Raw genomic sequence first — 13,455 nt, forward strand, 5'->3', positions numbered from 1 at the left:
CAGAAATCAAGGTGCTGGCAGGGCTGTGCTCCCCCCAGAGGCTCTAGGGGAGAATCCACTTTGCGCCTCTCCCCGGTTCCAGTGGCTGCTGGCATTTCTTCTCCTGTGGCCACATCGCTCTCTGGACTGTCTCTTTGGTCACATTGCCGCCTTCTCCTTTGTGTGTATCACATCCCCTCTGCCTCTGTCTTAGCGGAACACTGGGCTGAATGTAGGATCCACCCAAATGATCAAGGATAATCCCCTCATATCAAGATCCTTACTTAATCACATCTGCAAAGACCTCTTTTCCTTGTAAGTTAAGATTTACAGGTTCATAATCAGAATCATCAGAGGCTGTTTTTCAGCCTACTACAAGAAGCTTGCTGCAATTTTTTCTTACATCTTATTTTCTTGTTGAAGATTTTTATTTATTTATTTGAGAGAGAGATAACGAGAGAGCGCACAAGCTGGGAGGAGAAGGAGAAGTAGACTCCCTGTCGAGCAGGGAGCCTGACTCAGGGATCAATCACAGGACCCCGGGATCATGACCTGAGCTGAAGGCAGACGCTTAATCAAGACTGAGCCACCCAGGGGCCCCAGAAGCTTGCTCCAATTTAACCAGCATCTCCAAAGGAGATAACTCTCTCATCTGTTTATTTTTTTCATTTAATTGGGTTGTTTTAATTATAAAAACAATTGATGTTCAGTGTAGACACTTAGGAAAGACCAAAAAAAAAAAAAAACCAAACAAACAAACAAACAAAAACCAACCCAGTTAAGAAAAACAAAAAGGAAAAGAAAAGAAATTAGATAAAAAATCATGTGTAATCCTCTCAGGAATAGCCAGCCCCTCACCAAAGAGCATTTTTCTGGGCTGGGTCTTATGCCCAACAAAAAAGGAAGAGCAGGAAAAAGAAGATAAAGGTAAATAGGATAGAACAAATGATTTGGAGGGTAATGAAATAGGCTGGCAATTCTCATAATGGATATGTACAGGGGAGCCTCATTTAAAATAAACGTTGAACTACGAAATGACATTACCTAGGGCAGGAGATGCCTGTATGCGGATATGCGAATATGACACTCCGTTCTTCAGAGGTGGGAAGTTTAGCTTTGGCCCCTCACTCAAAAACCCCCGAATGTGTCCATTACCACTTCATTCACTCCCAGAGGTCAGAGCCTGGCTTACTAATCTGCCCTGTCATAGGCTTTTCTGGAGTCCTTATCAGCCTTCCTCAGTGGGTCAGTGTTACGAAGACTAGGGGAGTCTGGCAGAGTTTCTGCTCCTCCCAGGCTGATATCAAAGGGCAGCAGGAGCTGTGACAGAAGGCAAATATTCAGACCAAAGCCACATGGGGAACTGAAAGCAAGAGGAAAAAAGCAAGAGTATCAGGTAAAAAAGGAATTTTTTTTTTTTATTCTCATCCATCTCATCTTTGGGGTAATTCATGTCGGAGAACACGAAGGACTTAGTCGAAGAGTAGCGAACTTGTAAACTGGTAAAGGACAGCGAGTGAGAAATTTGGGGCAGTGTAGAGAGGATTTCATACGGAGCTAGAATCTCAGAAAACTTTGTATCTATCATAGTCGTTATCAGCATCCAAGTAACATCAGTGAGTCTTGGCGGTCCAGAGGGTAGAGTTCTGCTAGTTGAAAAACAATTAGATTTTGCTGTGGGCCCCAGCTGGTGGAACTTATAGGGAGACAAATTACCGTTGAAAAATCAGGAAGCCATTTCTAACACAGCTGTCAGAAAACAGGAGGGTCTAATTTGAAAGGTAGTGAGTTACTGGTTGCTGGAGGTGTTCAAGCACTTCCTGGAAAGCAGTTTGTTGGGAGTTGGGAAAATTATAGAGAGGACTTAAAAATCAGACAAATGGGGGCGCCTGGCTGGCTCAGTTGGAGGAGTATGTGACTCTTGATCTCGGGGTCGTGAGTTCGAGTCCCATGTTGGATATAGAAATTACTTTAGGGGCGCCTGGGTGGCACAGCGGTTAAGCGTCTGCCTTCGGCTCAGTGCGTGATCCCGGCGTTGTGGGATCGAGCCCCACATCAGGCTCCTCCGCTATGAGCCTGCGTCTTCCTCTCCCACTCCCGCTGCCTGTGTTCCCTCTCTCGCTGGCTGTCTCTATCTCTGTCGAATAAATAAAAAATCTTAAAAGAAAAGAAATTGCTTTAAATAATTTTTAAAAAGATATTCAGGTAAATGGTTAGGCCAGAAGATCTTTAAAGTTCCTTCCAACACTTCTGTGTCTCTATTATATGAATAGAATGTTATCAGAAATTTCTCAAAGAGCCATACTTTTACATTTACCTAGAGAAGATGCTTCTGTATGAAAAAACAATTCATCAGGTTGATTCTGGTTTGCCTGGAGGAAGTGAGGAGGCAACCAATAGCAAACTAATGGCAGAGGAGAGCAGCCATCCTGTGGGATGCCTGTTTTTTTCCCCCTTGGTGGGTGTAAACAACACCCACATGGCCTCCGCTTGGCGAAGATTGCACAGAAGAAATGGCTCTCTTCTCCTGGAGGAAGAATTTTGATTTGGGTTAGTAAATATTTTGTTTTGCAATTAACAAAAGCTCAGGGGGTTGTTTCTGAAACATTTGCTGCAGAGCCCACATTTCAATTTGGGTGGCTGTTCTCTGGTCTGTGAAGCAAAAAGGAGGTTGACCACAGTTTATTGACTATGTCCCAAGGGCTCACTTCTCTTCCAAGCCTTAGAGGTTCCCACGGCACAGGGCAGAACTGTTGAGGAGGGAAAGAAAACTCCTGCCCCTACCTAGCACTGTGTATGAAGAAATGTATTGAAGAGATGTATTTTTAGAAGAAGCTTTGAGGAGCCACACTGATTTCTGCATTTGGTATCAATAGACATTCTTTCAGGAGTAAAATTTTTTAAATGTATAAAATAGGGCATAAAGAATACCAAGTTTTATGTTTGTTTTTATAACAAGATCTTCTCCATCACATATACCCCAGGACTATCCTCCCTTAGTTCTCTGTTGCCTTCCTTCCTTTCCCCTTTGAATTATAAATAGGAGCATCTTCTGGTTTCGACCCGTTTCTGCATATTCTCGAATAATTGCTTTGGCTCCCATGCCAACTCAGGCCCTTTAGATCTGGGCTCACTGTTGCCGCTTCCTGATTTTAAATAAAAAACGATTAAAAACTTCAGCAATGTAATTTTCCCATGATGGCAAAATAGTAAGCATTCATCTTCATCCATGCCTCTTCATGCTGGAAAGGCTCGGGATCTTGGCAAAGTTGTTAGAGAACGGTACTATCAAAGATTTTTTCCAATATTAAAATGTATCTCCAATAATTTATGACTTCAAAGAAAATATTGTAATCTCTGGGATTCTTGTTAATGTAGAAACCACGTTTCTGTCCAGGTTATTTACTGGAACCTCCTTCTGTTACCGTTTGGAGCATAGAGGGGCTGCTGGGATGGCCGGCCTCCAGACCGACATGGAAATGCTCTACCCCGAGACAGTCGTACACGTGGGCAGGGTGACTTTTGGAGAAGAGAACAGGAAGAAGATGACCAATCGCTCTCTGAAAAAAGCCGAGAATAAGAAAATCATCCAGGCCACGTGTGCCCTGTTAAACTCTGGAGGGGGTGTGATCAAAGCAGAGATTGATGATAAAACCTACAGTTACCGATGCCACGGGCTGGGACAGGATCTGGAAACTTCTTTCCAAAAGCTCCTTCCTTCCGGTTCACAGAAATACCTTGATTACATGCAGCAGGGGCACACCCTCCTGATTTTTGTGAAGTCCTGGAGCCCAGATGTTTCCAGCCTCCCCCTCCGAATTTGCAGCTTGCGCTCCAATCTCTACCAGAGAGCTGTGACCTCCACGGTCAACCTGAATGCCGGCAGTGCCCTGGAGCTTCTCCGAGAGAAGCAGTCTAGAGCCCAAAGAGGGAGATCGGGGGTGAAGGAGCTGAGTTCTCAGAAAGTTCCCGACGGAGACATTCAGGAAGAAGAAGACATGAGGATGTCTGCCTCAGAGTTGTTTCAAAAGGACAAGCTCATGTATAAGGAGAAACTCAATTTTACCGAGTCAACCCATGTTGAGTTTAAAAGGTTCACCACCAAAAAGATCGTCCCCCGGATTAAAGAAATGCTGCCTCATTATGTTTCTGCGTTTGCCAACACCCTCGGGGGATACCTCATTTTTGGTGTAGATGATAAGACCAAAGAAGTGTTTGGATGTAAAAAAGAAAAAGTGAACCCTGACTTACTAAAAAAAGAGATAGAAAACTGTGTAGAAAAGTTGCCAGCGTTCCACTTCTGCTGTGAGAAGCCGCAGGTGCATTTCACTACCAAAATCTTGAACGTGTACCAGAAGGATGTCCTTTACGGCTACGTCTGTGCGGTTCAAGTAGAGCCCTTCTGCTGTGTCCTATTCTCAGAGACCCCGGATTCCTGGATCATGAGGGACAATTCTGTCACAAGGCTGACGGTGGAGCACTGGGTGGCCATGATGCTGGGTGTTCAGTCAGGTAAAACAGAAGGGAAGTCAGGGCACGTGGGTGGCTTGGTTGGTAGGCGTCTGCCTTCGGCTCGGGGGTGTGATCCCAGGGTCCTGGGATCGAGCCCTGCATTGGGCGCTGGGAGCCTGCTTCTTCCTCTCCCACTCGCCCTGCTTGTGTTCCCTCTCTCGCTGGCTGTCTTCTCTCTCTGTCAAATAAATAAATAAAATCTAAAAAAAAAAAAAAAAAAAAAACACAGAAGGGAAGTCGTAATCCCGTTTGCAGGGAGGAGCCCCTTCTGCGTCCTCTGTGGCTGTTCTGTCAGGTATTTTAGTTGAAGCGAAGAAAGCTATTTTGCTTACAAATATTCTCCCATGATAGGGTTTTTTAAAAAAATATTTTCAGTTCCGGGGCACATGCAATACTTAATCTCAGGGTCGTGAGTTCGAGCCCCACATTGGGTGTAAAGATTACATTAAAATAAAAGCTTTAAAAAAATATATATTTTCAGTTCCAAAGGCTCAGAATATGAACTCTTTGAGATCAAGAAATGCTTGGATGTTAGTCCATTTTGGGAAAGTTATCCCGTCAGCCATGAATTAGTGAAAGTTCTCTTTTAGGCTCGGTGACTGCCCGTTGAAAGAATTTTGCAGGCTATATCCCTAGTCAAAAGCGTGCACCAACAGTATCACTCTAAAGATGGTATTTGAGAGAAACACTGTTTAAGGATGACTCCGCTAATTCTTTCAAGGGAAGTTTGTTGACAAACTTGAATGGTTCCTGTAACATTAGGAGCTAACACCTTAAACAGCAGGCTTGGGGCACCACCAAGTGGGGGAAAAAAACAATGCAAGATGCTGGGCAGGGGCGAGGGTTGGGGAGGTTGACTCCTCGAGGTTTCACTTGCCTTACAGTTTGGCTCTGAATCAGCCCTGGTGATTTCTAATCAATCCGTAAAGGACTTCCAGGCTGAACAGAGCTTATCAGTTTGCCCTCACCATCAGTATGTTTCAAATTTGATAAAAGAAGCTGGGATCAAAACTTGAGTGATTTTGCTGGATCCTTCTCCTGCCCTAAATTGGAGTTTACTTTTCTCATATACACAGACCCTAAAGGAGAGATCCTGCCACTTTCTGTTCCATCTAAACCTTGAATGGGGGGCTTAAACAAACAATATAAAAAAATACTGTGCTTAACTTTTTCTGATTCCCCCCACTCTAAGTCTTTCCTCTTAGGGATGATCCGGAATCAGAATATCAGAGTTAGAAGGGAATGTAGGGGTCACTAGCTCAGTTTTGCACGGGAGAGAGGAAAAATGACTGGCCCAAGATGAGTCACACAGTGACTTAGAAGATGGGTGACCCCTCTGGAGTCCCTAGGCTTCCTCTCCTAACATATATGAACTGTTTGAGGCATAGAAAGTGTGAGAGTGGCTCAGGCACGGAGCACATGACATGTCAGCAGTAGTAAAAGCAATAGAAGGAGTTTTCTGGGGTGCCTGGGTAGAGTCGGTTAAGCGTCTGACTCTTAATTTCGGCTCAGGTCATGATCTCAGGGTCATGAGGTTGAGCCCCATGTTGGGCTTTGGTGCTGGGTGTGGAGCCTGCTTAAGATTCTCTCTCTCCTCCCCCTCTGCCCCCCAACTTTCTCCCCCTCTTAAAAAAAAACACGAATTTTCTTTCTCGTCTGAAACAACTTGCCATGTATTTGTTTAGCAATTTCCAGTTTGACCACCAACGCCAGCTTGCCCCTGCGTGCACCGGCTCCATCAGCACTGGGAAGCCCATCATCTCCCATGAAAGTCCTGGAATTGAAGGGGCCTCTACAACAACGTCTGTTTCCAGGTATTCCTTCTTGATTTCAGCTGAAAAGACTGTTTTCTAAAATTAAGTTGGGGAGGGCGCCTGACTGGCTGTGTCAATACAGCGTGTGACGGGATCTTCGGGTTGTGAGTTTGAGCCCTATGCTGGGCATAGAGTTGACTAAAAAACAAAAACAAAACCACAAAAAAACTAAGCTGGGAGGACTTGGTAGCAATCAGTCCAAGGCTTTCTCCTTAGAGGAGGTCAAATGTAGGATTTAGCAGACACAATGGTCCTTAAATAATAAATATGGTGACCCTTGCTTCTCAGTTGTATCCACACTACATTTTTGTGTGCTTTGGGGTTTCTAATCACATATGGCTTTTGGTCTCCCAATTTGAGAGAATTTAAATTCCTTAAGGCTATACCACAAGAGAACTGCCCCCCTGGCTTTCCAATGAGAAGGAGGGGAGCCATGGGGTTACCCGGTCCCTTCCGAAAGCAGGGCTTCTCAATTTGGGCACTATTGACATTCGAGCTGGGTAATTCTTCGTTGAGAGGGGCTGCCCCGTGAACTGTCAGTTGTTTAGCAGTATCCCTGCCCTCTACCCATTATAGATGCCCATAGCACCTCTCCAGCTCTGACAAAAAAATATTCCAGACATTGCCATTGCCAAATGTCCCCCAGGGGGCGAAATTGCCACAGGTTAAGAATCAATGTTCTGGGGGCGCCTGGGTGGCACAGCAGTTAAGCGTCTGCCTTCGGCTCAGGGCGTGATCCCAGCGTTATGGGATCGAGCCCCACATCAGGCTCCTCCGCTATGAGCCTGCTTCTTCCTCTCCCACTCCCCCTGCTTGTGTTCCCTCTCTCGCTGGCTGTCTCTCTGTCAAATAAATAAATAAAATCTTTTTAAAAAAAAAAAAAAGAATCAATGTTCTGAAGGCAGAGTTCTTACTTCCCTAAAGCATCAGGTACGTGTACGTACACACACACACACACACACACACACACACACACACACACACAGAAAAACCCTTAGCAGGAAAGAATACCTTCCTAGCAGGAGTGGGCCACTTCCGGCTGAGGAGGGGATGCCAGTAGGCTCTTCTGTGAAGACTCCTCCCTGTTGCCTTCCCCTGTACAAGAGCTGCCAGAAATGGGAGGAACTTCAGAGTCCTGGCCTGTGAAGAGGGGGTGCTTTCTTTTTAAAAATATTAGTTTTTAATTTTAATTCCAGTGTAGTTAACATACAATGTTACATTAGTTTCAGGTGTACAATACAGTGATTCAGCGGTTCTGTATATTACTCAGTGCTCATCAAGATAAGTGTCCTCTTAATCCTTTCACCTGATTTATCCATCCCTCCACCCCCACCCCCCCCCCCGCCTCCTCTCTGATAACCATCTGATTGTTCTCTATAGTTAAGAGTCCACTTTTTGGTTTGTGTCTCCCCCCCCCCTTTGTTCATTTGTTTTGTTTCTTAAACTCCACATGTGAGTGAAATCATATGGTATTTGTCTTTCTCGGATTGACTTATCTCACTTAGCATTATACCCTCTAGATGCATCCATGTCATTGCAAATGGCAAGGTTTCATTCTTTTTTATGGCTGAATAATATTCCATTGTATGTATATACCACATCTTCTTTATCCATTCATCTATAGATGGACACTTGGGCTGCTTCCATAGTTTGGCTCTTGTAAGTCATGCTGCAATAAACATAGGGGTGCCTATATTCCTTCCTATTAGCGTTTTTGTATTCAGGTAAATGCCCAGTTTTGTGATTACTGGATCTTTCTAGATAGGTCTCCTGAGGCAAGGGAAACAAAAGCAAAAACAAATTATTAGGACTACATCAAAAAAAAAAAAAGAGGAGGTGCTTTCTTTGCACCCAAGGAAACTCATAGTTCCATGGCTAGATTCATTTCTTCCTATGATGTTGCAGGAATACTTACAATATGCTTTTGTAAATTTTAGTTAGTAACTTCTATTTCTTGCATTTTCAGTGACACAGGAAGAGATACAGTTTAAACCAGAATCCCTCTGTAAGAAGCTCTTCTCAGATCATAAAGGACTCAAGGAATTAATGAAGACACAGATATATCCTTGTTCTCAGGGGATTGTGATATTTTCTAGAAGCTGGGCTAGTGATATTGGCTTAAGGAAAGAGCAGGATGTCCTCTGTGATGCTCTCCTAATAGCGGGAAACAGTCCCCTGGTACTCTATACAATCTTAGTAAACCCCAGTTGGGATGGAGGGCTTGAGTATGCCCGAAATACTGCTCATCAGCTAAAGCAGAAACTGGGAACTGTTGGTGGTTACACAGGGAAAGTGTGTGTTATTCCGAGGCTGATGTCCCTGCCCAGCATACAGCATAGCCCTGGTGAAATCCTCATACACTACCCCCAATGCTACAGGCTTACCACCAAGGAGGAAATGGAAGACTTGTTGCAGGCCCTTACCGTAGTCTCACTGTATTCTAGATCTCTTCTGAGTGACCAGCTGGGCTGTGAATTTTTCAGCTTGCTCATAGAGGAGCAGTGTGAGTTGCTTTCAGAGAGCCTTCAGGAGACACGAGAATTGTTCATCCACTGCTTTCCAGGAACCAGGAAGACAGCCCTGGCCATAAAGATCATGGAGAAAATTAAGGATTTGTTCCAGTGCAAACCCAAAGAGATCCTTTATGTTTGTGAAAGTGACTCCTTAAAGGATTATGTGACGTAAGAGTGCTACTAACTCAACGCAATAAACATTTTTAGTCAATCCTTTCCGCAGTATCAACAAAAGTTTAATTTGTGTTTTTAGTTTTAAGACTTTGCAGTGCCTTAGTTGCATAACTGTGAGAGCCCGAACTGTATACACATTTCCAAATGATCAGGTAGTTGAGCTACAAATGGATACTTTTTTTTAAATGTTTTTTTATTATATTATGTTAGTCACCATACAGTACATCCCTGGTTTCCGATGTAAAGTTCGATGATTCATCAGTTGCGTATAACACCCAGTGCACCATGCAATACGTGCCCTCCTTACTACCCATCACCAGCCTATCCCATTCCCCCACCCCCCGCCCCTCTGAGGCCCTCAGTCTGTTTCTCAGAGTCCATAGTACAAATGGATACTTTGCAATGCTCAGGCTTAAACATCTCATTACAAATTAGCCAACTATACCTTGCTTTACCTTTCTCTAGCTAGAAACATGTTCCCCCCTACAATCTCTGGCCTTAACTTTAAGAAAAGAAGAAATCAATTTATCTTGCTTTATATATACTTTTTGCTTGATAGCTAATGCTCTAAAGTCATAGAGTATTTCAGTTCATTAGACGTGATACCTAACAGGAACTTGAATTTAAATACCGTTTGATTTTGTTTGTAAAATATTTTCATTTGTTTGACTTCTTCTGAACCAACAATTTCAGAAAACATGCAAATCTGCCTCTGATTTAAATCTTCACCTTTCAACTTAGTAAAAGAAATTGGTTGTTATGCAATCCAAAAACTGAGGGCAAACTCATTTTAATTTTTGGTTTGGTTTACTTATTTATTCAATAAATCCTTTTTGGTCACCACTTATATGCTAGGAATGTATACGTTTAGTGTTAGTAGAGAGGCACAGCCCTATAGATTTGTTACCCTACCTGACATGTCACAGAACTCCGCGATCTCCTGATGTTTTCCTTACCGGAATCTAGAGAGGCTTTGGTTTTGTACCACAAGTAAGTGAGGGAAATAGGACTTGCTTTAGAGGAATTTGTACTAGCTCATACCTCTTTTGCACATAAAATTATGTCTCTAAGAACCTGTTCTCCAGCTCTAAAAAGGACAGAAAGTTAAGTCATGGTAGTAACAGGCATAAATTACTTTCAAGATTTCCTTTACATGCAATGAGCTTGTCTTCAGAGATTGCCAAGCAACAGAAACAGACTCGTAATAGAAATAAAATCTCCTACCTGGGTTCATTTTAAAAAGTTTCGCACGCAGATTTAGTTAGATAACCCCAAAGAGTAGGGTTTGCAATTATGTATTATTCTGTCTATGAGGTCACTTGTGACTAGCGCAGTTTTGTTGTGTTCAGGGTACCACTGAATCTGTGAATCAGCCTCTAGATGAGAACTAGCCTCTGATTCCAAGCCACAGAGTAATGAATACATGGGGTTGCCTTTGTTTATATGCCTGAAACCTTATTCTCTCTTGCATCCTCACAGCCAACAAACCACCTGCCAAGCTGTGACCCGGAAGACCTTCTTACAAGGGGAGTTCCTAAAGATTAAGCACATAGTGATGGATGAGACTGAGAATTTCTGCAGCAAATATGGAGACTGGTACTTGAAGGCCAGGAGCATCACCCACCCAAAGGTGAGGGGAGCTGGAAGTGAAAACCTTCATCGTGGGATTCTCTGGATTTTTCTGGACCCTTTCCAAATCCGTCATGCAGATATTAATGGCCTTCCCCCTCCATCTGCTCAGTTTCCTCGAAAAACAATCACCAACGGGATCCACCGTGCTCGAGAAATAGCCATGGTCATGAAAGAAGAAATGAAGAGGATCAAAGGCAACCCGCCCCCCAGCATGTCCGCAGACACACTGTCACTGTTCAGGGAAGCTGCCTACGAGGAGGCAGTGCGTGCCCAGGCTCTGCCTGGGGTGTGTGAGATGGAGACTAACCTGACTATGGAACAGGTTGTGAAACGGGTGGCAGAAAGGTGTCACGACCTGTTCCAATGTGGCTATCAGCCCAAAGACATTGCAATTCTGTGCAGGAAAGGGGAGGACAGAGGACGCTACGAGCTTGCACTGCTAAAAGCAATGGAATTATGTGAAACCCATGGAGCAACAAAGGTTGTGTTCAGCCAGGCCTCCGGTGTTTGGGGCAGTCACATCATTTTAGACAGTATCCAGCAGTTTTCGGGCCTGGAGAGAAATATTGTATTTGGGCTTAGTCCAGAGTGCACCCTGTCAGAAGAAGCTCATAAGCTCTGCTTTGCCTCACGAGCCATTAAACACCTCTACCTGCTCTATGAAAAGAGGGCAGCTTTCTGAAAATCATTTTAACAGTGCAGGCAGCCGGAAAGAGCAGAGTCCCTTCTCCCAGGCAGGTGGCAGCAACTCCTTCTCACGTATTATCAGTGAGGAAATCAAGGCACAGTAAGTATGGCGCGGAGCCACAGAAATGTTTCTCGGGAGTGACCCTTCCCTTTTATGTGCTGTCACCGTCCCCTTCCCCTTCCACTTCACCTCCTCCCTGTACAGTCATAGCAGACTGATGATTGGTCCCTGCCTCTGGTTTTCCTAGTCCGGTCCATCTTTCAGGGACCAGAGGTTCTCCTCAAATAGAGAACAGAGTGTGTGACATCCCCGGCCAATGTATCTGCAGTGAGTCCTGAAGTCTTCAAGCCAAACCAATTTCCAAGGCTTTCCATGCTCCTAACACATCCTTTGTTCTATCTCCTCTCCCAATATGTCTACGGCATCCCAGCCTCGCTGGCCTATGTTGGGAGTGGGAGGTAGGATGCCCTCCCAGCTACTAACTTTGACTGGGTATCTCGAGGGCAGCACCTCGGTTAGCCCCTCCTACTACTGGCTATGGGTCTCAAGCTTTATGGGCCCAGAACTTGATTTCCTCTTTGCACTAAGTATGGATTAGTCTCTTGGGGATGGCTTTATGCTAATCAAGCTCACGAAAGACCAATGCACAGAAGATCTCATTCTGCCAATTCACAGTGAGGATCGTAGTAATAAGTGGGCCAGATGCTTTTGCTAATCAGTATATTCAATAGTAACGCAGGAGGCCAAAATATGTAAGCATAGCTTTGCAGCAATCATTCAAATGTTGCACCATTGTGATCATCTTTAAAATAGGGTTATTTCCACCACAAGACTAGACAGGTCAGGTTTACAAAATAAAGCAAATTTAGAATGCTAAGGGTGGCTAGGTATTCCTTATCCTCTGCCTCAGATGAAATTTCGCTTCTCTCCTAGTTTCTAAAGTTTCCAGGTTGACCACCAACCTTCCCCCCCATTCCTCCCAACACACACACACACACACACACACACACACACACACACACACACACACACACACTTTCTCCCATTCATTCTCCACGTGTGGATACATTCACCTAGGCTCAAAACTGCTTATACTCTGCTTCTGGCCTGGGAAGTGGTGTGTCTCTAAGAGGCCTTTGCACATCCCTGAGCTCTTCTGTTATGGTTTGGTGTTAATTTTAATCTAACTCTGAGTTTCCATGGAGCCTGGATGGCAAATCTGCCACTTATACCCCAGGACACACTCCTGGCTCCTGGCGGTGCTCTCTTCTCAGCCTTCAAACCCTCGCCTGCCCCTCTACCTGCTGAAATCCTAACTTGACAGTCAAGTCCTTGTTCACATGCCCAACTCCTCAAGTCAATGTTCACCATCCCCCTACCTTAGATTTGGTCTCTCCTTTTGGAGCCACTCTGTGACTTAAAAGGCTTTTGATGATAGTACCAAACTCATCCTAAACTGTGCCAGAGAAGTAGCTGTGGGCATCGTGAGATCTTTGCAATACCTTCCTACCACATCTCCTTTCCAATGTATGTGAAATAGAAATAAAAGTCAAAGTTCCCTTTCTTTACTCAGCTCCCAAAATAGCGAAGCCAATGCTGTGCTCTTTGACGCAATCTTGCTGTTCTAAGGATTTTTACGTTGCATTGGAGATATTCCTATTTCCAGATTGTTTTTAATTTCTGGAAAGGCTTAGGACAAACTTACTGATGCTGGGGAGGCAGGAATGCAAAAGAATGTGTGGAAATAGTCCTCTGGCTATAATTTCAGATAAAAACCATCAGCTTTCCGAGAGGTGGAAAAGCAGACAGGGCTTGGAAAAGCATTCACAGTGCCCTTTCTAAATTGCTCAGGCCACCAGATGGGTCAGTCTGAACCTAATGGTCAGCTAAGTCTTGGCGAATGGATTGAACAGAAGAACTTCTCCCCTGCCTCTTGCTGCTTCAGTTACTGGACATTTTCTCCTTTTTACCTTTCCTTGGGGTTTTGGGGGTACTTTGGGTGGGAGAAATAAAGTTCAACAATTAATTAGCTTCTGATGAAGCAAAAGATACCAGTGCATGAACATTTGGATAATGGGAGATGTGTGAATTCTCTAAAAATAATTTAAAGAGTCAAAAGTGGAGAGGGATTAGGGGAATAGAA

The 13,455-nt window shown here is 44.2% G+C and overlaps 1 protein-coding gene across 1 annotated transcript; it reads left to right on the forward strand.

Annotated features, from left to right (window-relative positions):
* The first annotated feature begins 3,385 nt into the window (after positions 1 to 3,385).
* Positions 3,386 to 11,609, forward strand: SLFN14 (schlafen family member 14). The gene is made up of 4 exons (XM_045773159.2): positions 3,386 to 4,491; positions 6,177 to 6,305; positions 8,272 to 8,986; positions 10,472 to 11,609. The coding sequence occupies exons 1-4, from the start codon at positions 3,432 to 3,434 to the stop codon at positions 11,304 to 11,306; spliced, it is 2,739 nt and encodes a 912-aa protein (XP_045629115.2). The 5' UTR covers positions 3,386 to 3,431; the 3' UTR covers positions 11,307 to 11,609.
* The last annotated feature ends 1,846 nt before the right edge of the window (positions 11,610 to 13,455 follow it).

The sequence above is a fragment of the Ursus americanus genome, chromosome 23 (assembly GCF_024610735.1).
Source record: "Ursus americanus isolate L20-20 chromosome 23, mUrsAme1.1.p, whole genome shotgun sequence".
Lineage (NCBI taxonomy): Eukaryota > Metazoa > Chordata > Mammalia > Carnivora > Ursidae > Ursus > Ursus americanus.

Coding starts and splice junctions, on each gene's coding strand:
- SLFN14 (XM_045773159.2), top strand. CDS start 3,432: ATGGCCGGCCTCCAGACCGACATGGAAATGCTCTACCCCGAGACAGTC. Junction 4,492..6,176: donor GATGCTGGGTGTTCAGTCAG/GTAAAACAGAAG, acceptor GTATTTGTTTAG/CAATTTCCAGTTTGACCACC. Junction 6,306..8,271: donor ACAACAACGTCTGTTTCCAG/GTATTCCTTCTT, acceptor TTGCATTTTCAG/TGACACAGGAAGAGATACAG.